At 49.5% G+C, this 23,969-nt stretch overlaps 1 protein-coding gene across 1 annotated transcript; it reads right to left on the bottom strand.

The window, feature by feature from the left end:
• Positions 1–18,942: 18,942 nt before the first annotated feature.
• LOC138452814 (XK-related protein 6-like) lies at positions 18,943–19,652 on the bottom strand. The gene has a single exon (XM_069605154.1). The coding sequence runs from the start codon at positions 19,591–19,593 to the stop codon at positions 18,943–18,945; it is 651 nt and encodes a 216-aa protein (XP_069461255.1). The 5' UTR covers positions 19,594–19,652.
• Positions 19,653–23,969: the final 4,317 nt, after the last annotated feature.

The raw sequence follows: 23,969 nt of genomic DNA on the forward strand, positions 1-23,969 counted from the left end.
TGTCTGTATCATCCCTACCCATGTCTCTACTCATGTCTATTCACGAACCTGCATGAGTCTCTGTACCATCCCTACCCATGTCTCTTCATAAACCTGCATGAGTCTCTGTACCAGCCCTACCCATGCCTCTACTCATGTCTCTTCATGAACCTGCATGAGTCTCTGTACCATTCCTACCCTCTCTCTACCCATGTCTCTTCACGAACCTGCATGAGTCTCTGTACCAGCCCTACCCATGTCTCTACTCATGTCTCTTCATGAACCTGCATAAGTCTCTGTACCATCCCTACCCATGTCTCTACTTAAGTCTCTTCATGAACCTGCGTGAGTGTCTGTACCATTCCTACCAATGTCTCTACTCATGTCTCTTCACGAACCTGCATGAGTCTCTGTACCATCCCTACCCATGTCTCTTCATAAACCTGCATGAGTCTCTGTATCAGCCCTACCCATGTCTCTACTCATGTCTCTTCATGAACCTGCATGAGTCTCTGTACAATTCCTACCCTCTTTCTACCCATGTCTACCCATGTCTCTACCCAAGTCTCTTCATGAACCTGCATGAGTCCCTGTACCATTCCTACCCTCTTCCTACCCATGTCTACCCATATCTCTTCATGAACCTGTATGAGTCTCTGTACCATCCCTACCCATGTCCCTACATGAACCTGCATGTGTCTCTGTCCCATTCCTACCCTCTTTCTACCCGTGTCTCTTCGTGTGCCTGTATGAGTCTATGTACCATCCCTACCCTCTACCCATGTCTCTTCATTAACTTGCATGAGTCTCTGTACCATCCCTACCCATGCCTCTACCTATGTCTCCTCATTAACCTGTATGAGTCTCTGTACCATCCCTACCCATGTCCCTACATGAACCTGCATGAGTCTCTGTCCCATTCCTACTCTCTTTCTACCCATGTCTCTTTGTGTGCCTGTATGAGTCTATGTACCATCCCTACCCTCTCCCTACCCGTGTCTCTTCATGAACCTGCATGAGTCTCTGTACCATTCCTACCCTCTCTCTACCCATGTCTCTTCATTAACCTGTATGAGTCCCTGTACCATCCCTACCCTCTATCTACCCATGTTTCTTCATGAACCTGCATAAGTCTCTGTACCATCCCTACCCATGTCTCTACCAAAGTTTCTTCATGAACCCGCATGAGTCACTGTACCATCCCTACCCTCTCTCTACCCATGTCTCTTCATGAACCTGCATGAGTCTCTGCACCATCCCTACCCTCTCTCTACCCATGTCTCTTCATGAACCTGCATGAGTCTCTGCACCATTCCTACCCTCTCTCTACCCAATTCTCTTCATGAAACTGCATGAGTCCCTGTACCATCCATACCGCTCTACACATACGTGCATATCTCAACCCACATGCCTTTCTTTACTCATATACAGCTCTCCCTCTCTCTACCCATGTGTCTTCATGAATCTGCATGAGTCGCTGTACCATCCCTACCCTCTCTGTACCCATGTCTCTTCATGAACCTGTATGAGTCTCTGTACCATTCCTACCCTCCCTCTACCCATGTCTCGTCATGGACCTGCATGAGTCTCTGTACCATTCCTACCCATGTCTCTACTTAAGTCTCTTCATGAACCTGCATGAGTGTCTGTACCATCCCTACCCATGTCTCTACTCATGTCTCTTCACGAACCTGCATGAGTCTCTGTACCATCCCTACCCATGTCTCTTCATAAACCTGCATGAGTCTCTGTACCAGCCCTACCCATGTCTCTACTCATGTCTCTTCATGAACCTGCATGAGTCTCTGTACCATTCCTACCCTCTCTCTACCCATGCCTCTTCATGGACCTGCATGAGTCTCTGTACCATCCATACCCATGTCTCTACTTAAGTCTCTTCATGAACCTGCATGAGTGTCTGTACCATGCCTACCCATGTCTCTATTCAGGTCTCTTCACGAACCTGCATGAGTCTCTGTACCAGCCCTACCCATGTCTCTACCCAAGTCTCTTCATGAACCTGCATGAGTCCCTGTACCATTCCTACCCTCTTTCTACCCATGTCTACCCATATCTCTTCATGAACCTGCATGAGTCTCTGTACCATCCCTACCCATGTCTCTTCATAAACCTGCATGAGTCTCTGTACCATCCCTACCCTCTCTCTACCCGTGTCTCTTCATTAACTTGCATGAGTCTCTGTACCATCCCTACCCATGCCTCTACCTATGTCTCCTCATTAACCTGTATGAGTCTCTGTACCATCCCTACCCATGTCCCTACATGAACCTACATGAGTCTCTGTCCCATTCCTACCCTCTCTCTACCCATGTCTCTTCATGAACCCGTATGAGTCTCTGTACCATTCCTACCCTCTCTCTACCCATGTCTCTTCATTAACTTGCATGAGTCACTGTATCATCCCTACCCATGCCTCTACCTATGTCTCCTCATAAACCTGTATGAGTCTCTGTACCATCCCTACCCATGTCCCTACATGAACCTGCATGAGTCTCTGTCCCATTCCTACCCTCTTTCTACCCATAGGTCTTTATGAACCTGCATGGGTCTCTGTACCATCCCTACCTAACCTCTCTCTATCCATGTCTCTTCATGAACCCGCATGAGTCACTGTACCATCCCTACCCTCTCTCTACCCATGTCTCTTCGTGTGCCTGTATGAGTCTATGTACCATCCCTACCCTCTCCCTACCCGTATCTCTTCATGAACCTGCATGAGTCTCTGTACCATTCCTACCCTCTCTCTATCCATGTCTCTTCATGAACCCGCATGAGTCACTGTACCATCCCTACCCTCTCTCTACCCATGTCCCTACATGAACCTGCATGAGTCTCTGTCCCATTCCTACTCTCTTTCTACCCATGTCTCTTTGTGTGCCTGTATGAGTCTATGTACCATCCCTACCCTCTCCCTACCCGTGTCTCTTCATGAACCTGCATGAGTCTCTGTACCATTCCTACCCTCTCTCTACCCATGTCTCTTCATTAACCTGTATGAGTCCCTGTACCATCCCTACCCTCTATCTACCCATGTTTCTTCATGAACCTGCATAAGTCTCTGTACCATCCCTACCCATGTCTCTACCAAAGTTTCTTCATGAACCCGCATGAGTCACTGTACCATCCCTACCCTCTCTCTACCCATGTCTCTTCATGAACCTGCATGAGTCTCTGCACCATTCCTACCCTCTCTCTACCCAATTCTCTTCATGAACCTGCATGAGTCTCTGTACCATCCCTACCCATGTCTCTACCCAAGTCTCTTCATGAACCTGCATGAGTCCCTGTACCATCCATACCGCTCTACACATACGTGCATATCTCAACCCACATGCCTTTCTTTACTCATATACGGCTCTCCCTCTCTCTACCCATGTGTCTTCATGAATCTGCATGAGTCGCTGTACCATCCCTACCCTCTCTGTACCCATGTCTCTTCATGAACCTGTATGAGTCTCTGTACCATTCCTACCCTCCCTCTACCCATGTCTCGTCATGGACCTGCATGAGTCTCTGTACCATTCCTACCCATGTCTCTACTTAAGTCTCTTCATGAACCTGCATGAGTGTCTGTACCATCCCTACCCATGTCTCTACTCATGTCTCTTCACGAACCTGCATGAGTCTCTGTACCATCCCTACCCATGTCTCTTCATAAACCTGCATGAGTCTCTGTACCAGCCCTACCCATGTCTCTACTCATGTCTCTTCATGAACCTGCATGAGTCTCTGTACCATTCCTACCCTCTCTCTACCCATGTCTCTTCATGGACCTGCATGAGTCTCTGTACCATCCCTACCCATGTCTCTACTTAAGTCTCTTCATGAACCTGCATGAGTGTCTGTACCATGCCTACCCATGTCTCTACTCAGGTCTCTTCACGAACCTGCATGAGTCTCTGTACCAGCCCTACCCATGTCTCTACCCAAGTCTCTTCATGAACCTGCATGAGTCCCTGTACCATTCCTACCCTCTTTCTACCCATGTCTACCCATATCTCTTCATGAACCTGCATGAGTCTCTGTACCATCCCTACCCATGTCTCTTCATAAACCTGCATGAGTCTCTGTACCATCCCTACCCTCTCTCTACCCGTGTCTCTTCATTAAGTTGCATGAGTCTCTGTACCATCCCTACCCATGCCTCTACCTATGTCTCCTCATTAACCTGTATGAGTCTCTGTACCATCCCTACCCATGTCCCTACATGAACCTACATGAGTCTCTGTCCCATTCCTACCCTCTCTCTACCCATGTCTCTTCATGAACCCGTATGAGTCTCTGTACCATTCCTACCCTCTCTCTACCCATGTCTCTTCATTAACTTGCATGAGTCTCTGTACCATCCCTACCCATGCCTCTACCTATGTCTCCTCATAAACCTGTATGAGTCTCTGTACCATCCCTACCCATGTCCCTACATGAACCTGCATGAGTCTCTGTCCCATTCCTACCCTCTTTCTACCCATAGGTCTTTATGAACCTGCATGGGTCTCTGTACCATCCCTACCTAACCTCTCTCTATCCATGTCTCTTCATGAACCCGCATGAGTCACTGTACCATCCCTACCCTCTCTCTACCCATGTCTCTTCGTGTGCCTGTATGAGTCTATGTACCATCCCTACCCTCTCCCTACCCGTGTCTCTTCATGAACCTGCATGAGTCTCTGTACCATTCCTACCCTCTCTCTATCCATGTCTCTTCATGAACCCGCATGAGTCACTGTACCATCCCTACCCTCTCTCTACCCATGTCTCTTCATGAACCTGTATGAGTCTCTGTACCATTCCTACCCTCTCTCTACCCATGTCTCTTCATGAACCTGCATGAGTCTCTGTACCATTCCTACCCTCTCTCTACCCATAGGTCTTTATGAACCTGCATGGGTCTCTGTACCATCCCTACCCTCTCTCTACCCATGTCTCTTCATGAACCTGCATGAGTCTCTGTACCATCCATACCGCTCTACACATACGTGCATATCTCAACCCACATGCCTTTCTTTACTCATATACGGCTCTCCCTCTCTCTACCCATGTGTCTTCATGAACCTGCATGAGTGTCTGTACCATCCCTACCCATGTCTCTACTCATGTCTCTTCACGAACCTGCATGAGTCTCTGTACCATCCCTACCCATGTCTCTTCATAAACCTGCATGAGTCTCTGTACCAGCCCTACCCATGTCTCTACTCATGTCTCTTCATGAACCTGCATGAGTCTCTGTACCATTCCTACCCTCTCTCTACCCATGTCTCCTCATGGACCTGCATGAGTCTCTGTACCATCCCTACCCATGTCTCTACTTAAGTCTCTTCATGAACCTGCATGAGTGTCTGTACCATGCCTACCCATGTCTCTACTCAGGTCTCTTCACGAACCTGCATGAGTCTCTGTACCAGCCCTACCCATGTCTCTACCCAAGTCTCTTCATGAACCTGCATGAGTCCCTGTACCATTCCTACCCTCTTTCTACCCATGTCTACCCATATCTCTTCATGAACCTGCATGAGTCTCTGTACCATCCCTACCCATGTCTCTTCATAAACCTGCATGAGTCTCTGTACCATCCCTACCCTCTCTCTACCCGTGTCTCTTCATTAACTTGCATGAGTCTCTGTACCATCCCTACCCATGCCTCTACCTATGTCTCCTCATTAACCTGTATGAGTCTCTGTACCATCCCTACCCATGTCCCTACATGAACCTACATGAGTCTCTGTCCCATTCCTACCCTCTCTCTACCCATGTCTCTTCATGAACCCGTATGAGTCTCTGTACCATTCCTACCCTCTCTCTACCCATGTCTCTTCATTAACTTGCATGAGTCTCTGTACCATCCCTACCTATGCCTCTACCTATGTCTCCTCATAAACCTGTATGAGTCTCTGTACCATCCCTACCCATGTCCCTACATGAACCTGCATGAGTCTCTGTCCCATTCCTACCCTATTTCTACCCATAGGTCTTTATGAACCTGCATGGGTCTCTGTACCATCCCTACCTAACCTCTCTCTATCCATGTCTCTTCATGAACCCGCATGAGTCATTGTACCATCCCTACCCTCTCTCTACCCATGTCTCTTCGTGTGCCTGTATGAGTCTATGTACCATCCCTACCCTCTCCCTACCCGTGTCTCTTCATGAACCTGCATGAGTCTCTGTACCATTCCTACCCTCTCTCTATCCATGTCTCTTCATGAACCCGCATGAGTCACTGTACCATCCCTACCCTCTCTCTACCCATGTCTCTTCATGAACCTGTATGAGTCTCTGTACCATTCCTACCCTCTCTCTACCCATGTCTCTTCATGAACCTGCATGAGTCTCTGTACCATTCCTACCCTCTCTCTACCCATAGGTCTTTATGAACCTGCATGGGTCTCTGTACCATCCCTACCCTCTCTCTACCCATGTCTCTTTATGAACCTGCATGAGTCTCTGTACCATCCATACCGCTCTACACATACGTGCATATCTCAACCCACATGCCTTTCTTTACTCATATACGGCTCTCCCTCTCTCTACCCATGTGTCTTCATGAATCTGCATGAGTCTCTGTACCATTCCTACCCTATCTCTACACTTGTGTGTTTATGAACCTTCATGAGTCTCTGTACCATTCCTACCCTCTCTCTACCCATGTCTCTTCATGGACCTGCATGAGTCTCTGTACCATTCCTACCCATGTCTCTACTTAAGTCTCTTCATTAGCCTGCATGAGTGTCTGTACCATCCTTACCCATGTCTCTACTCATGTCTCTTCACGAACCTGCATGAGTCTCTGTACCATCCCTACCCATGACTCTTCATAAACCTGCATGAGTCTCTGTATCAGCCCTACCCATGTCTCTACGCATGTCTCTTCATGAACCTGCATGAGTCTCTGTACCATTCCTACCCTCTCTCTACCCATGTCTCTTCATGGACCTGCATGAGTCTCTGTACCATCCCTACCCATGTCTCTACTTAAGTCTTTTCATGCACCTGCATGAGTGTCTGTACCATCCCTACCCATGTCTCTACTCAGGTCTCTTCACGAACCTGCATGAGTCTCTGTACCATCCCTACCCATGTCTCTTCATAAACCTGCATGGGTCTCTGTACCAGCCCTACCCATGTCTCTACTCATGTCTCTTCATGGACCTGCATGAGTTCCTGTACCATTGCTACCCTCTTTCTACCCATTTCTCTACCCAAGTCTCTTCATGAACCTGCATGAGTCCCTGTACCATTCCTACCCTCTTTCTACCCATGTCTACCCATGTCTCTTCATGAACCTGCATGAGTCTCTGTACCATACCTACCCATGTCTCTTCATAAACCTGCATGAGTCTCTGTACCATCCCTACCCTCTCTCTACCCATGTTTCTTCATGAACCCGTATCAGTCTCTGTACCATTCCTACCCTCTCTCTACCCATGTCTCTTCATGAACCTGCATGAGTCGCTGTACCATTCCTACCCTCTCTCTACCCATGTCTCTTCATTAACCTGCATGAGTCTCTGTACCATCCCTACCCATGTCTCTAACTATATCTTTTCATTAACCTGTATGAGTCTCTGTACCATCCCTACCCATGTCCCTACATGAACCTGCATGAGTCTCTGTCCCATTCCTACCCTCTTTCTACCCATGTCTCTTCGTGAGCCTGTATGAGTCTATGTGCCATCCCTAACCATGTCTCTACCTATGTCTCTTCATTAACCTGTAAGAGTCTCTGTACCATCCCTACCCATGTCCCTACATGAACCTGTATGAGTCTCTGTACCATTCCTACCCGCTCTCTACCTATGTCTCTTCCTGAACCTTTATGGGTATCTGTACCATTCCTACCCTCTCTCTACCCATGTGTCTACATGAACCTGAATGAGTCTCTGTACCATCCCTACCCTCTCTATACCCATGTCTCTACATGAACCTGCATGAGTCTCTGCACCATCCCTACCCATTTCTCTGCATGAACCTGCACGAGTCTCTGCACCATCCCTACCCATTTCTCTGCATGAACCTGCATGAGTCTGCACCATCCCTACCCTCTCTATACCCATGTCTCTAAATGTACCTTTACGAGTCTCTGTACCATCCATACCCTCTCTATACCCATGTCGCTACGTGAACCTGCATGAGTCTCTGCACCATCCCTACCCATGTCTCACATGAACCTGCATGAGTCTCTGCACCATCCCTACCCATGTCTCCACATGAACCTGCATGAGTCTCTGCACCATCCCTACCCATTTCTCTGCATGAACCTGCAGAAGTCTCTGCACCATCCCTACCCATTTTTCTGCATTAACCTGCATGAGTCTCTGCACCATCCCTACCCTCTCTATACCCATGTCTCTAAATGTACCTTTATGGGTCTCTGTACCATCCCTACCCTCTCTATACCCATGTCTCTACATGAACCTGCGTGAGTCTCTGTTCCATCGACACTACTCCATGCATATATGCATATCTTTACATATATGCCTTTCTTCATTCATATACACTCTATATATCTTCCTCTACAGTCTACACCTTCTTGTCCTCTCTATTTCCACATGTATACAGGTCTTCTTTTCTGCGTTCTGGGCTATCTCTCTACAGAGATATACGTGTCTGTCTCTGTACACTATGTGTAGGTTTGTATCTATCTCTGTATCTGCCCATCTCCTTATGCGGTTATAAATGCCTGACTATGCCTACCTCCTTCTTTAATTATGTTTCAGTCTAACTCGCTCTCTCTGTCTCTCTCTCCCCCGCCTCTCTCTCTCTCTACATACACGTCCATCTCTGCGGACCTTATACATTGTGTCCAAAGTTACAGAAACAGGCCCACATGCAACCAGCCCTGAAAGCTGTCCATTGGCTGCCATAGAAGCCTGAATTAGGCTCAAGCATCTCTGCACAGTCCGCACAGCCTAGTGGAGTAAGGATGGCTTGTCTCCTCCCTGTCACTACCGAATCTTCCATCCTACTCCTGGTTTGACTCTCGGACAGGCAAAAGCGCTTCGACTCCTTAGGCTAGGGCAGGAGGAACTATACAAGTGCAAGATAACATTACATATCTCCAGAATGTAAACCCTCATACATTCCAACTAGAACCGTAAAAGCAGCCTGCGCCCACCTAGTTAGTCAGCACTCTCTCTACCCATTTAACATTGTCATTTGTGTCTAGCACTCTGAAGTGGCTATTATGGGGTGTGTGTCAAAGCCATACGAAATCCCTAAATAAACCTATACAAGTGTGCCTTTCCGTACATACCAGACCCAGCATATGTCTCTCGCCATCGCTAGCTGTCTGCCTACCAATGTATATATCTGTCTCCCTCGCCGTCTGCTGTTCTATACATACCCATCTGTAAATTCCTATCTGCTGGTTTACGTTCCTGTCTCTCCATCTCTAGACTAAAAGAGAGAGTGAGTGCGCGCGCGTGTGTGCGCCCGTGCGTGTTTGTGTACATGTGCTCATGTGCCCCCCACAGATTTGCATTTCACTCGAAACACATATAGGGCCTCATTACGAGGTATGCCGGTACCATGCCGCTATTGGCGGCATGGCTGGCGGCAAAACCGCATCCGTGTCCGTGTCCTCGGAATGAGTACTTACCGGACCATTCCGAGTTCGGATGGCCCGGTAATTCCTCACCCGAGGACACGGACACGGTCCTTCCCCATTCCCATTTCAGCCCCCATAGGTCTGAATGGGAATGGGAGAGGGAGTAAACAACGGGCCATTACGAGATGGCCAGTTGTTTGCTCCCTCTTCCCCTCGCGGGACCCGGTAAGCACGCCTGGTTTTCCCAGGCGTGCTTAACGTGTCCCGCGAGGGGACCTCGTAATGTGGCGGAACAGGTTGAACGGCGCCCCAGCCTTTTATGGCGCCCCAGCCTTTTATGGCGCCGTTTAACCCGTTCCGCCAGGGTCGTAATGAGGCCCATAGAGTGGGAGAGAGGGACCTGTATATTGGTATAGACCAGTGGTCTCAAGCTTTTTTATGCTGTGCCCCCACCTCCCAGTAAAAATGTTGTTTCCACAGGCCCCCCCACAATGGATAAATGCTTGTAGGTTCCTTCCGGTTCATTCCAGGTACTAAAACTATCTAATACTCACCATAGAATAGCAATTGTTAATATCTATTGGTGTAGTAACACACTAGCCTCCGAAGAATTTTTTCAGCAACTTGTAGAAATTTTAGATGGATTGGCCATCGAAATTGCCTTAACACATATTCTTATATTAGGCGATCTTAATCTACATCTTATCTCAGAAGGGCCCTTGCCCTTACCGGAAGATGAAATGAAATGGTCATCTATCATGGCTGAGCGCCACTTCTTGAGGCTAAATGGAAATGTGAGAGGCGACTGCCCCGCCCAGCCAACCTGGCAAAGAGGTGCCCAATACGCCATAATTGACTACATTTATATTAATGCTAAAAATTTTAACTCAGTCCAGAAACTGGAAGTTCTTAACACAAATCTAAGTGATCATCATAAACTTAAACTGTCATTACAGATTGGCTATGCACAAACAACCCAATGGTCTAACACATATGTAATTGGGGCTGCCGTGAATAACGGGAGAAATAGATTGACTTGGGACAAAGAAAAATTGAGAATTCTCAATTACAACCTTGAGACCATGTATCAGAGTAATCTTGTAGTTAAAGATTATGTAGCTGCCATGCAGATATTTACTCGAATTATTCAGAGCCATGGGCAGAATAGACAGCGGCACACTCACGCCCATGATTTGGAAATACGTTATAGAAAATCTGATCTAAGACGAGAAATTCGATATTTGCGGAACATACAAAAAATAAATATGGCTGAAGAAATAAGAACAGCCAAACGAAAGTATAAAAAATGGCTCAAAGCAAAAAGAGCCAAGTTATATGAACTGGAGGGGAAAACAATGCTCAAACAATTAGTTACAAAATCCACAGCTGGTATTTGGGCCCTACTCAATCGTACATCTGACTTTTCCCAACATGTAGCCCAAATAAACTCTATTTCCTCTGAGACATGGCAGTCGTACTTTCAGAAACTTTATCTCTCTCCCTTTCCTGACATGCAGCTAAATCTTTGTTTGTCAATGGCATCAAAAGAACTCACGTTTGATATTGACGACATCAAATTATGCATCTTGAAATTGAGCTCGTCCCGGGCAGTAGGCCCAGATGGGCTGCATAACGCCATGTTAAAAAAGCACATTTACGAATGGGCAGATATCCTTAATCGTATTTTCAATCATGTGTTGAATTCTGGTGTCATTCCTGAGACCTGGAAAAAATCCATCATTCTCCCGATTTACAAAAAGGGTAATCACGAGAATCCCAAATCATATAGGCCAATAGCATTACTAGATTGTCCTGGCAAATTATTTGCCAGATTACTCTTGAAACAATTTACCATATGGCTAGAGAATAGCAATTTACAAGATCCGTTCCAAACGGGTTTTTTGCAAGGGATAGGCACTGGCATAAATATCATCACTTTATCAAGTCTTATCCAACGAGCCTCTCAAAAAAAACAGCCTTTGTATCTTGCCTTTATCGACTTTCAAATGGCATTTGATGCGGTGCCAAGAGAGCTCCTATACAAAAAATTGATTGATGTTAACTGTCCATTGTACATTCTGAAATGGATAATCCAACTATATACCAACACTACAATTCAAGTGAAACTTACCAATGATGGCCTATTAACTCCTCCAATTGTCACAGCTAGAGGCCTGAAACAGGGCTGTTTACTAGCTTCAGCCCTGTTTAATTTCTTTGTCTCCGACATTCAGCAAACTTTTAGTAAAGTAATATCTGATTCTCCTAGAATCATGGGAGTTCAGATTCAATGGCTACTCTATGCTGATGATATGGTCCTAATGTCACACACTCCCAAAGGCTTACGTCAACTATTAGGTGCCCTCGACGTCTATACAAAAGCAAATGGTATAACAATTAACATTGCTAAGACAAATGTCGTCCAATTTGGCACTAAGACGCAAAGCATATCTCAGCATTACTGGCCTCTTCAAAACAGCAAGATCATTGCTACTAATGTCTATGTGTATTTAGGTATGGTCATCTCTAATTTGTGTGCCCCTGATCAGTATAACAAAAAAGGGCTTCATAAACTGCAAATGTGCATCTCACAAGTTAAAGTCATTAAAGCGAGATACTGTAAATTCTCTCTTTTACCGATCCTCACGTACTATAAACAAAAGGTCGGTCCAGTTATTTTATATGGTGCCGAGACCCGTTGCATCATGTCATACACCTACTGGGCCACCAGGGAGGGTCGGTTTTGGAGACAAATTTTACAGTTACCAACCTCGCAACCATTGCCACTTGTAAGATATGAGTTGGGGCTAATCTCACTATATGCAATCTACAAGCGGAATTTATGTGCCTTATATCGCAAATGCCTCTTAAACCAAACCACAACAGGGATTACCAATATCATATCCATCTATCTTCTAAGATCTATGGACACCTTTCCGAAAGCATGGCGGCAGAAAATCCAATCTATCCTAGGAAAAGCACAGATAGATCCAGCCTTATTACTAGAGAATCCAGATAAAGCGAGATCAAAAATCTGGGAGGCTGACTGGATTTATACACGCCTAGCCTGTGCTAACTATAAAAATTTTGAGGTTTTCCCATTCGAACTTAAATGTTATAATACAGTGGCTGACTACTTGGTGAGGTCTCCTAACTCAAGTCACCGTAATGGTTTCTTGAGATTCAGGCTAAATTTATGGTTGACCAACGATGTGTTGAATCGCAGGGACAGAGTCAACAGCTATTTGCCCTGTCGATTCTGTGAACAGCATCCAGAAACGCTTCAACATCTCTGCACTGAGTGTGATAGACTAGGATCAACCCGCTGTACTCATTTTAAACCCCTATTTCTGGCCCAAGAGATCCTGACCTCAAAACACTTATGGGGCATATTACTCCATACCAACAGAAAGGCCGTAAGATATGCTGTGATTAATTACCTGCATCAGCTCAAAATCCCAATGTATGCAAAGCTAAAACTTCATTGTGATGATTAAGCCCATTGTATAACAATCTTGATTTTTTTTCTTCCTTTTTCTGTATATTCTACATTTATGTAAAATGTTGTGAATTTGTATATATATGATTTGTCACTTGCTTTTAAAGTTGAAAGGTCTCGATTGATCGCGACCAAATCAACTATTAATAAAAAATAAAAAAATAAATAAATGCTTATATTTTCTATTAAATGCTTATATTTTCTATTACAAACAGTCACTGTAAACCATTTTAAAGAGCTTTGTGCCCCCCTGCTATCCTTTGGGTCCCTAGGGAGGGGTGGGGGGGGCTAGCCCCACAGTTTGAAGACCACTGGTATAGATAGACAGAGGCAGGTATGTATTAGCAGGAACACTGAGACAGGTATATGGATAGAGAGGAGGGAACGCTCATAGGCAACGCACGCGCCTTGCGAACAGGGCGATGCCGTGCAACTTGGACTCAATTCCCCAGGCAAGCACTTAGAAGACGGTGGAATCCAGCATTAAGCGCTATATGAATTATCAGCCATAATTACAGATGTTGCCACAGAGACAGGTCAGTATGGAGAGGAAGGGGTGGATATGCTTCACTCTACAAGCATTATGCTGATATTCATGTCTTACCCTCTATACCCATTTGCCAACCCCCACCCCACATCCCCTTCTGAAATGCATGTGGATCTCTCTGATCCTGCCTAGCAACGCAAAACCTCGGCCCCAGGTTACCTTTATTTATCAAACAACCTTCAAGAAACTAGTAGAAACCCGGTTGTTTGATAAATGTGTGAGTAACACCTGAGCGCTGCTGCCATCACTACTAGTGCCCTGCTGCCAAGTGCACCTCTCTTGCCTGCCCACTGCACGACACGCCGTGATGCTCTTGGGTCTGGGCGTTACACACATGCAGCCAAAAATAAATACACACAGGGAAAGCTCTCTGTCCCTGCAATGCCCTGGGATTATTCCTCTATTAACGCTTTTTCGTCCTCTTCCTTCCCTCAATCCCCTCTTTAATAGTAGGGTCATTGATTCGTTATTTTCACTGGACTCCTACAGACACCACCTACTGTTTACACCACCTCAAATCGTTCAACCAATTATGCACATATTCTAAATGTTTTATTTAACTATGCAATCAGTAATGTCTTGTTAAATATATTATATATTTTTTTTAAAAACTCGTGCTCGGCCTGAGATGCACTTTGCAAGTGTGAATCCAATGACAGCCGATTCGACCCTTCATCTTTCTGCGGTCGAGTCCACATTTGGTATTAATAATTCCTATTATCACCGCGCTTAGAAGCTGGAGGAGTCTGCCGGGAAGCGCTATAGTAAAAAGTCATATTAATGTTACAGACCAGGTGCATGACACTGTGTGGCTTGTTTCACCCGCCAGAAAACTAGCTAAATAAATACAATCTTTTTAGTAAGTGTATCTGTTGGATTTATTTGAACACGTGTTGTGCTGCGCTGTGTTATTACGCTAACATATTAATCGCGTGTGTACTGTCTGACACGAGGACCGTCCTGAGCTATGATGTGCACTGGTGATGCACACACTTCACCGGGAATATATCAAGCTCTTCTCCCTACCCTCTCCTTGTGGACCTTCCTTCAGCCTGCGAGACATCGGATGGCCTTTCCCCTCCCCCTCTGGGCGCTATGAAACGGCTCTGTTCGTGGTTTGGCAGTTTATTAAACCATAATGAATGCCCCTGGGGCAGCATCATCGTGCACACACAATCGAAGGGTAGAGGTGCCCGTCTGCCTGGCCAGTTCTCGCGTTCACGCCTAACGCAAAGGCAGGGCTCGTGGGGAGATATTGAGAGCGTGCCCCGGCCCCGCGCTCCCCGGGATACGCTCTAGTGGAGGCTCTGATCGGGAACATGAGCGCTCTGGCGAGCACGGAATTCAGATGGGCTCTGAGGCGGGCGGAACGCGGAACACGCAACACCGCTGCCCTCTCCTGCCAACTCCCCCCTCACCACCACCGCAAGCAGCGCACGCTCTGCTGAGATCAAGAACACGAAAGCACACGCCTGGTGTTCATTATCCAAAGACCTTCCCTTTAAAAACGCGGCAGCAGCACGGATTTATCAACGAAAGCCCACGTCTAATGTCAAACGTGGGGGGGGGAGGGGGCGAAGGATGTCCGGGTGGACCTCCAGGCTCAATGGGGGGGGGGGGTCAGGGGAACAGTATTTTTACTCAAAGGGGGCGTGGGTTTGGTTCGGTTTTAAAGGATTCGAAGACCACTGGATTAAACCCATTGATACGCCGTGGATGCATTGCCCCGCGTGACAGGGCGCAACCCAATTCTGCAACTGCAGGGCCCACCGAGCACCAAGGGCCCGTTTGTAATGCACCCTCTTTTCGTTCTGCTATGCAGTCTCGGGAAAACGAAATCACCATCTGCGTTGAGCGACCCGAAGGAAGGGACGGATGACAGCTACTAATGTGGTGTGAATACGGGAGTAGCGCAGAGCGAACCGCTGGTGGCAGCGCTGGCACAGCGGCGGCCTCGGTGCCACAACATGCTATTGTGATAGACATTTAAACAAATACACAATCGCTCAGAAATGCCTGAGAGAAAAAAATGCAGAACGGACTGGACTTGCCTGCGTTTACAGGCACCTTTCAGCCTGTACCGCTTTACCCAAACAGGCGCAGCCGCCAATAAAAGCACGACCATGTCATTTTACGCCCTTGTCACCCCCCGCCCCCCTCCCCGCCCCCTCCTTACTGCAGACGATTGGAGAAAACAGATTTAACCCAGCCCTGCCTTGCCGGATTGGTTCGTGTCACAGTTTGCCAGGCTCCACGGAAGGCGTGTTCCCAAAGAGGGGGCCCCCGCACACACTACTCGAGCAGCTCTCTGGGGTTAGTACGCCGTAAATCAGAGCCGCGTCTGCTGGTTACACCCTCCCCGATGTAACAAGGCACGGCCCGCGCAGTTAGCAGGCCCGCGGGGTGAGCGCGCAGCCACAGTCGCCCGGGGGTCAGTGAAGGGGATTCACATGTATGAACACCTCGTCCTACTCGGGCGTCTGTGTCAGCAGGAAAGGCCGTGGGCGATCGATACAGAGAGACCGTCTGCAGAAAGGGCTGAGCCATCTCAGAGGATACGTGTGACTGTGTGTGTGTGCGCGCGCCCTGCAGGCAGATGCCAGGGATACAGAACGCAGGCTGCTTATCGGTGTGGTGCACCGAGCCTCTCAGCTGGAGCGATGAGAGCCCTGCCAGCACAGTAATCACCGGGGTCCGTGGCGTTCTGCACCGAAAACAGCGCCCTGGCGCAAGCACATCCCAGAGACTCAGAAATGCGGGATAGCGGATAGCACCCAGTGCTCAGCTGCCTGCCTCAGCCAAGGGCACCGCAAACGGTGCAAGCGTAGCGGCGCCCAGCGGTTCCCTGCCGGTCACGCACCGGTGAGCAGCTCCCACCACTTCCAAAGCTGCTCTGTTTACATGAACTCTGCTTCCCGCAGCTTCCGATGAACATGCCGGCAGACGCATAATACATCCAAGTGCTTCCAAGCCAGAGCCATGCCCACAGGTCCACCCACTTTCCAGTCAGAACAGGCGCATAGGGCAACATAAAACTAGCGTAACATGCTGCCTTCCCGGCCCCATCTCTTCCCAGGCGTCGGAAGATCAGCACCGTGGGCAGTTACTAGCGATGAGTACCAAGGAGAGCGGCGAAGCAGCTCCTCATATTCAGCACCCTGGCCAGCTCACGAACATACTCATGCACAGAACACCGCCATGGGAAGCCCCCGGCGTGTCCCAGACAGCGGGCAACTACCACTGCCTCCAAGGTTGATAAATCGGATAGGGACTGCAACCAAACCCTAGCGCGCGTCCACAAGGCACACATCAAAGTGAATTGATCCAGCACCTAGGAGAGAACACCTCCGCTACACCATACCAGCACCATGGACAGCCCCCGGTGCAGCAAACACACGCTACACCATACCAGCCCATGGACAGCCCCCAGTGCTGCAAACCCACTACACCATACCAGCACCATGGACACCTCCCAGTACTGCAAACCCCCGCTACACCATACCAGCACCATGGACACCTCCCAGTACTGCAAACCCCCGCTACACCATACCAGCACCATGGACACCTCCCAGTGCTGCAAACCCCCGCTACACCATACCAGCACCATGGACAGCCCCCGGTGCTGCAAACCCACGCTACACCATACCAGCACCATGGACAGCTCCCAGGGCTGCAAACCCACTACACCATACCAGCACCATGGACACCTCCCAGTGCTGCAAACCCCCGCTACACCATACCAGCACCATGGACAGCCCCCAGTGCTGCAAACCCACGCTACACCATACCAGCACCATGGACACCTCCCAGTACTGCAAACCCCCGCTACACCATACCAGCACCATGGACACCTCCCAGTACTGCAAACCCCCGCTACACCATACCAGCACCATGGACAGCCCCCGGTGCTGCAAACCCACGCTACACCATACCAGCACCATGGACAGCTCCCAGTGCTGCAAACCCACTACACCATACCAGCACCATGGACACCTCCCAGTGCTGCAAACCCCCGCTACACCATACCAGCACCATGGACAGCCCCCAGTGCTGCAAACCCACGCTACACCGTACCAGCACCATAGATAGCTCCTAGTGCTGCAAACCCACTACACCATACCATGGACACCTCCCAGTGCTGCTAACCCCCGCTACACCATACCAGCACCGTGGACAGCTCCCAGTGCTGCAAACCCACGCTACACCATACCAGCACCATGGACAGCCCCCAGTGCTGCAAACCCACGCTACACCATACCAGCACCATGGACAGCACCCAGTGCTGCAAACCCACTACACCATACCAGCACCATGGACACCTCCCAGTGCTGCAAACCCCCGCTACACCATACCAGCACCATGGACAGCCCCTAGTGCGGCAAACCCAGGCTACACCATACCTGCTCCCTGGACAGCTCCCCGTGCTGCAAACCAACCCTACAGCATACCGACACCACGGCGGATAGCTCCATTTTCATCCCAGCGCCTTCGTAGGGATGACATAACCCCTCAGATAGGCACATTAAATGACGGCGGAATCCAGTGTTTCGATTAAGAAAATACCACAAACCTGGGTAAATCAGATCAGCCCGTGGAGTGTTTCAGTCTCTTCAAGGTAGAAATAGCTTTACCCCGCGTAGTTTCGGCCATTGGTGTTGAGAGCTTCTGCGGCTTTCAATCCAGACCAAAGAGCATCAGACGCTCCTGGAGGACGGCGCCCCGAGTACCCATGCCAGATCCAAAAAACGAACAGCTCAGCCCCCCGGAAAGCTTGCATCCATTCCATGCACACTCCAGCTCAAAGTACAACATGTCCTGGCTGCACACAAACGACCCACCCACGCACCACCTCTAACCGTGCCTTTGACATTGCACCAACAGCAAGCACAGCCAGAAATGCCGCACGCCTTCGCTCCACCGGACTCCCCTTGATGGAGCCTTGACGCTCATCGCTGAATGCAACCTCAAGCAGGGTGCATACATGTCCTAGCCCACCTCCCCCCAAACAGCCCCCACCGCAATAAGCACCAGCTCAAGCACGGAGGTGAAAGCAGAGGTGTACCTGTGTCGCAAATACCAGTCATTGTGGAGTACAAGCATGTAATACAGAGAGGCACGTCAATGAAAAATTAAAGCATTTGGGGTGAAACAAGGACACAGCGATGCGAGGCCAGGACGGAGACACATGGCCGCAAACCAAGAGTACCCGAAGCAATCATGGTTACATAGCACAGAGGAAAGACATGTGTGAACCCTATGCCTCCACCCCACCAGAGATCCGAAAACCCGCATCATTCGTTTTTTGGCCACCCCAGCACTAGTGGGCAGACACCTCCAGCAGCCCCCCGGGTCTTACCTCCACACTTGCCCCAGCTGCAGGATGTGGATGACCACCTGCCAGATCCAGACCGAGAGCCTGCAGAACACCATGGCCCCCGGGTTGCTGATGGTGGCCCGTATCTGGCTCACGGCGGCGCCCGTGGTGCCCATCATCGGGGGCCCCCGGCTGCTGAGCCCCTGCACGGCGCCCAGGCCACCCCCGCTATAGTCCTCGGCGAACCAGCGAAAGCTGAGCGCCTGCACCAGCAGCGAGGGCACGAGCACCAGGGACAGGGTGAGCCCGAAGCAGGCGTAGTCCCGCCGCCAGTAGTAGTCCAGTGCCAGCCACAGGTCGGTGCCCACGTCCCAGAAAAAGACCGCCAGCGCCAGCACGATCCACAGGCAGTCCAGCCAGGGCCGGAGCGGGGGCGCGCTGCTGGAGGCGGGGGCGCCGCCGCCGCCGCCGCCGGGCCCCGGCTCCCCCGCGGTGTCGCCCCGCCGGCTGCCCAGCAGCGAGCGCAGGCAGGCGCTGCGGCAGCCCCAGTAGCAGGACGAGGTGTTGCAGCAGTGGCAGATGTGCAGCGAGCTGCTCTCGCCCCCGTTGCCGGCGCCCGCCGCCTCGTCCAGGTTGTGCAGCTGGGCGAAACCGCTCCCGAGGCGGACGCCGTCCGATTTCGCGGCCATCTTGGTTCTCTGGAAGCAGCCGCCGCCGCCGCCACCGCCGCCGCCGCCGCCGCTGCCGCCTCCACCGCCACCCGCCCGGCAGGACCCCGGGCCCGCCCCCCCGCTTCCGGGGTGCGGCGCGTCACTTCCGAGGGGGGCGCGCGGGCGCCCCCTGGCGGTCAGGTGAGGGGGGTGCCAGAAGTACTTCCACTGAAAGTAAGATCCCCCCCCCCCAACCCCCACCAAAAGACATCCCGACATGTCTACAAAATAACGCCTGCCTTAGTTCACACACTGTGGCTAGATTGCGCATAAAAGAGGCCATTCGGGGCATCAAACCATTATATTTGGAATTTTTCATATTTTACCTGGGTTACAGTATATTTACAGTTTGTATGATCTCAGGACTCTTGTAGAAATAAATGCATGTAGGAAAAGTCCAATTATTTTCTACCGGGACTAGCTCCTGGCTGTTGATTCTTGGCAATGAAAACATCCCAGTGGGTACTAGATACTTGGAACCAGTGTTTGCTGCCAAACGATGACAACTGATTTCAATAGAATCTCCTTTGCAGCACAAAACAGTACAACCTCAGAAATCCCATAAAGACTCAACTGGGTCCAGATCAAAACCTGTTGTAACCGGGCGTCTGGAATTTCCATCAGAAAAAAAGTTGCCTTTTGATGTCAAGTATCCGTGGCATGGACTTTTTTCATTACCAGGACACGTTGAATATCATTCTTTCAGTGGCTGTTAGTGAGCCAGTCATTCAACATCTAATTCTGCAACATAACCAACCTCTAGGAGATTAAAAGCACCCCAGGACCAGCACGACCAACACAACCAACCACTACTGCCATAAGTGTCACACCAGCATGGATGGGCGCTAACCTCGAGGAGAGTAAAAGCACACCAGGACCAGCACGACCAACACAACCAACCACTACTGCCTTAAGTGTCACACCAGCATGGATGGGCGCTAACCTCGAGGAGAGTAAAAGCACACCAGGACCAGCACGACCACCATAATCAACCACTACTACCTTAAGTGACACACCAGCATGGATGGCGCTAACCTCCAGGAAAGTAAAAGCACACCAGGACCAGCACAACCAACATAAACAACCACTACTACCTTAAGTGACACACCAACATGGATGGGCGCTAACCTCCAGGAGAGTAAAAGCACACCAAGACCAGCACGGCCAACACAACCAACCACTACTACCTTAAGTGACACACCAGCATGGATGGGCGCTAACCTCCAGGAGAGTAAAAGCACCCCAGGACCAGCACGACCAACACAACCAACCACTACTGCCTTAAGTGTCACACCAGCATGGATGGGCGCTAACCTCGAGGAGAGTAAAAGCACACCAGGACCAGCACGGCCACCATAATCAACCACTACTACCTTAAGTGACACACCAGCATGGATGGGTGCTAACCTCTAGTAGAGTAAAAGCATCTCAAGACCAGCACGACCAACATAACCAACCACTACTACCTTAAGTGGAACACCAGCATGGATGGGCGCTAACCTCAAGAAGAGTAAAAGCACCCCAGGACCAGCACGGCCACCATAATCAACCACTACTACCTTAAGTGACACACCAGCATGGATGGGCGCTAACCTCCAGGAGAGTAAAAGCACCCCAGGACCAGCACGACCAACACAACCAACCACTACTACCTTAAGTGACACACCAGCATGGATGGGCGCTAACCTCCAGGAGAGTAAAAGCACCCCACGACCAGCACGGCCACCAAAATCAACCACTACTACCTTAAGTGACAGACCAGCATGGATGGGTGCTAACCTCTAGGAGAGTAAAAGCATCCCAAGACCAGCACGACCAACATAACCAACCACTACTACCTTGGGTGGTACACCAGCATGGATGGGCGCTAACCTCCAGTAGAGTAAAAGCACCCCAGTTCCAGCACAACCAACACAACCAACCACTACTACCTTAAGTGTCACACCAGCATGGATGGGCGCTAACCTCGAGGAGAGTAAAAGCACACCAGGACCAGCACGACCACCATAATCAACCACTACTACCTTAAGTGACACACCAGCATGGATGGCGCTAACCTCCAGGAACGTAAAAGCACACCAGGACCAGCACAACCAACATAAACAACCACTACTACCTTAAGTGACACACCAACATGGATGGGCGCTAACCTCCAGGAGAGTAAAAGCACCCCAGGACCAGCACGGCCAACACAACCAACCACTACTACCTTAAGTGACACACCAGCATGGATGGGCGCTAACCTCCAGGAGAGTAAAAGCACCCCAGGACCAGCACGACCAACACAACCAACCACTACTACCTTAAGTGTCACACCTGCATGGATGGGCGCTAACCTCGAGGAGAGTAAAAGCACACCAGGACCAGCACGACCACCATAATCAACCACTACTACCTTAAGTGACACACCAACATGGATGGGCGCTAACCTCCAGGAGAGTAAAAGCACCACAGGACCAGCACGGCCAACACAACCAACCACTACTGCCTTAAGTGACACACCAGCATGGATGGGCGCTAACCTCCAGGAGAGTAAAAACACCCCAGGACCAGCACGACCAACACAACCAACCACTACTACCTTAAGTGTCACACCTGCATGGATGGGCGCTCCTTAAGTGACACACCAACATGGATGGGCGCTAACCTCCAGGAGAGTAAAAGCACCACAGGACCAGCACGGCCAACACAACCAACCACTACTGCCTTAAGTGACACACCAGCATGGATGGGCGCTAACCTCCAGGAGAGTAAAAACACCCCAGGACCAGCACGACCAACACAACCAACCACTACTACCTTAAGTGTCACACCTGCATGGATGGGCGCTAACCTCGAGGAGAGTAAAAGCACACCAGGACCAGCACGGCCACCATAATCAACCACTACTACCTTAAGTGACACACCAGCATGGATGGGTGCTACCCTCCAGGAGAGTAAAAGCACCCTAGGACCAGCACGGCCAACACAACCAACCACTACTACCTTCAGTGACACACCAGCATGGATGGGCGCTAACCTCCAGGAGAGTAAAAGCACCCCAGGACCAGCACGACCAACACAACCAACCACTACTACCTTAAGTGTCACACCTGCATGGATGGGCGCTAACCTCGAGGAGAGTAAAAGCACCCCAGGACCAGCACGGCCAACAGGCGGTTCATATTCGGGTGAGGAACAGAGCAGGCCACTTACACCTAAGTACCTCTGTGCCATCCCTCAGATTTCGGATATGTCGCTCTGACATTAAGGTATCCACTTCCGGTACTTCGATGGCTCAATTCAAGGCAGGTGTTCAGCATGGCCACTAACCATGACAAAAAAGTCCTATTTTGAGTACCTTCCTTTAAATGTGTTTTAAATGTCTTTTGTGTGGATATCCTGAACACAAACGTAGAGTGCATGTGACTCTTGACTGCATTGAAAAGTTGCATGCTGGGAAGTGGATGAGGGGTGCAGCACATTATATAAACCCTTAAATATAGAAGGCGTAAACCACTAGTAGGAGCGGTACCCCATTCACTTTATCGAAAAACCAACAGCGCGGGTCAAAAGCAGACGTGCCGTGCGGTTTTCCAACTCCATGCCTCGAGGGCCAGAATCCGGACGGGTTTTCAGGATATCCCTCATTAATACTCATGAGGGAAAATGTGCATACATTTAGATTAATTGTATGCAAATTTATCTCATGAATATTAATGAGGGAAATCATGAAAATCCGCCATGGATCCGGCCCTCGAGGCCTGGAGTTGGATAACCCTGCCTGGGCATGAGAGGGCTAGTGCGTGTGTTATATGCAGCCCATCAATGCCACATTGATAATAAAAGCCCAGAGACACAGTTCTCCAGGCCGTTGCTGCACCTGACAATTCACTTTATTCCAGGAACAATAAGGTGACATGTCGCTCTCACTGCAGTTTAATTCTGGCAAACTTAAATGCATATACAAAATAAAAAAGCGAATCACAAAAGGTTTGTGGCAGGTGCTATTCCTATGTCCTTTCAAATTTGTAATGAGAGTTCCCCTGGCATTGAATTGGCGGAGCAGATTGTACTTTTCGCTTGAAATGCATTGGACTGGAGGAATCATTTGGAGGGTGGCAGCAGAAAAAGTGTGTTTCTAGACATAAATACATGTTTTAAGTGTGGCAAGATCCCCCAGTGGAGGATTACTGCGAGGCTGGGATGGTCTCATTTAAAACAAGTCACCTGCATAAGAAATAATAGCTGCTCATATAAAGCCTGGACCATAATAATGCTGGCACCACTGTGTGCCCACAACAGGGCTTCTTTCAAAAGCCACAATGGTCCCGGCCAAAGGAACATTTTTTTGGTAGGACGATGCTTTCTACTCC

The sequence above is a fragment of the Ambystoma mexicanum genome, chromosome 4p, assembly GCF_040938575.1.
Source record: "Ambystoma mexicanum isolate Mex_15411 chromosome 4p, UKY_AmexF1_1, whole genome shotgun sequence".
NCBI classification, from domain to species: Eukaryota; Metazoa; Chordata; class Amphibia; order Caudata; family Ambystomatidae; genus Ambystoma; species Ambystoma mexicanum.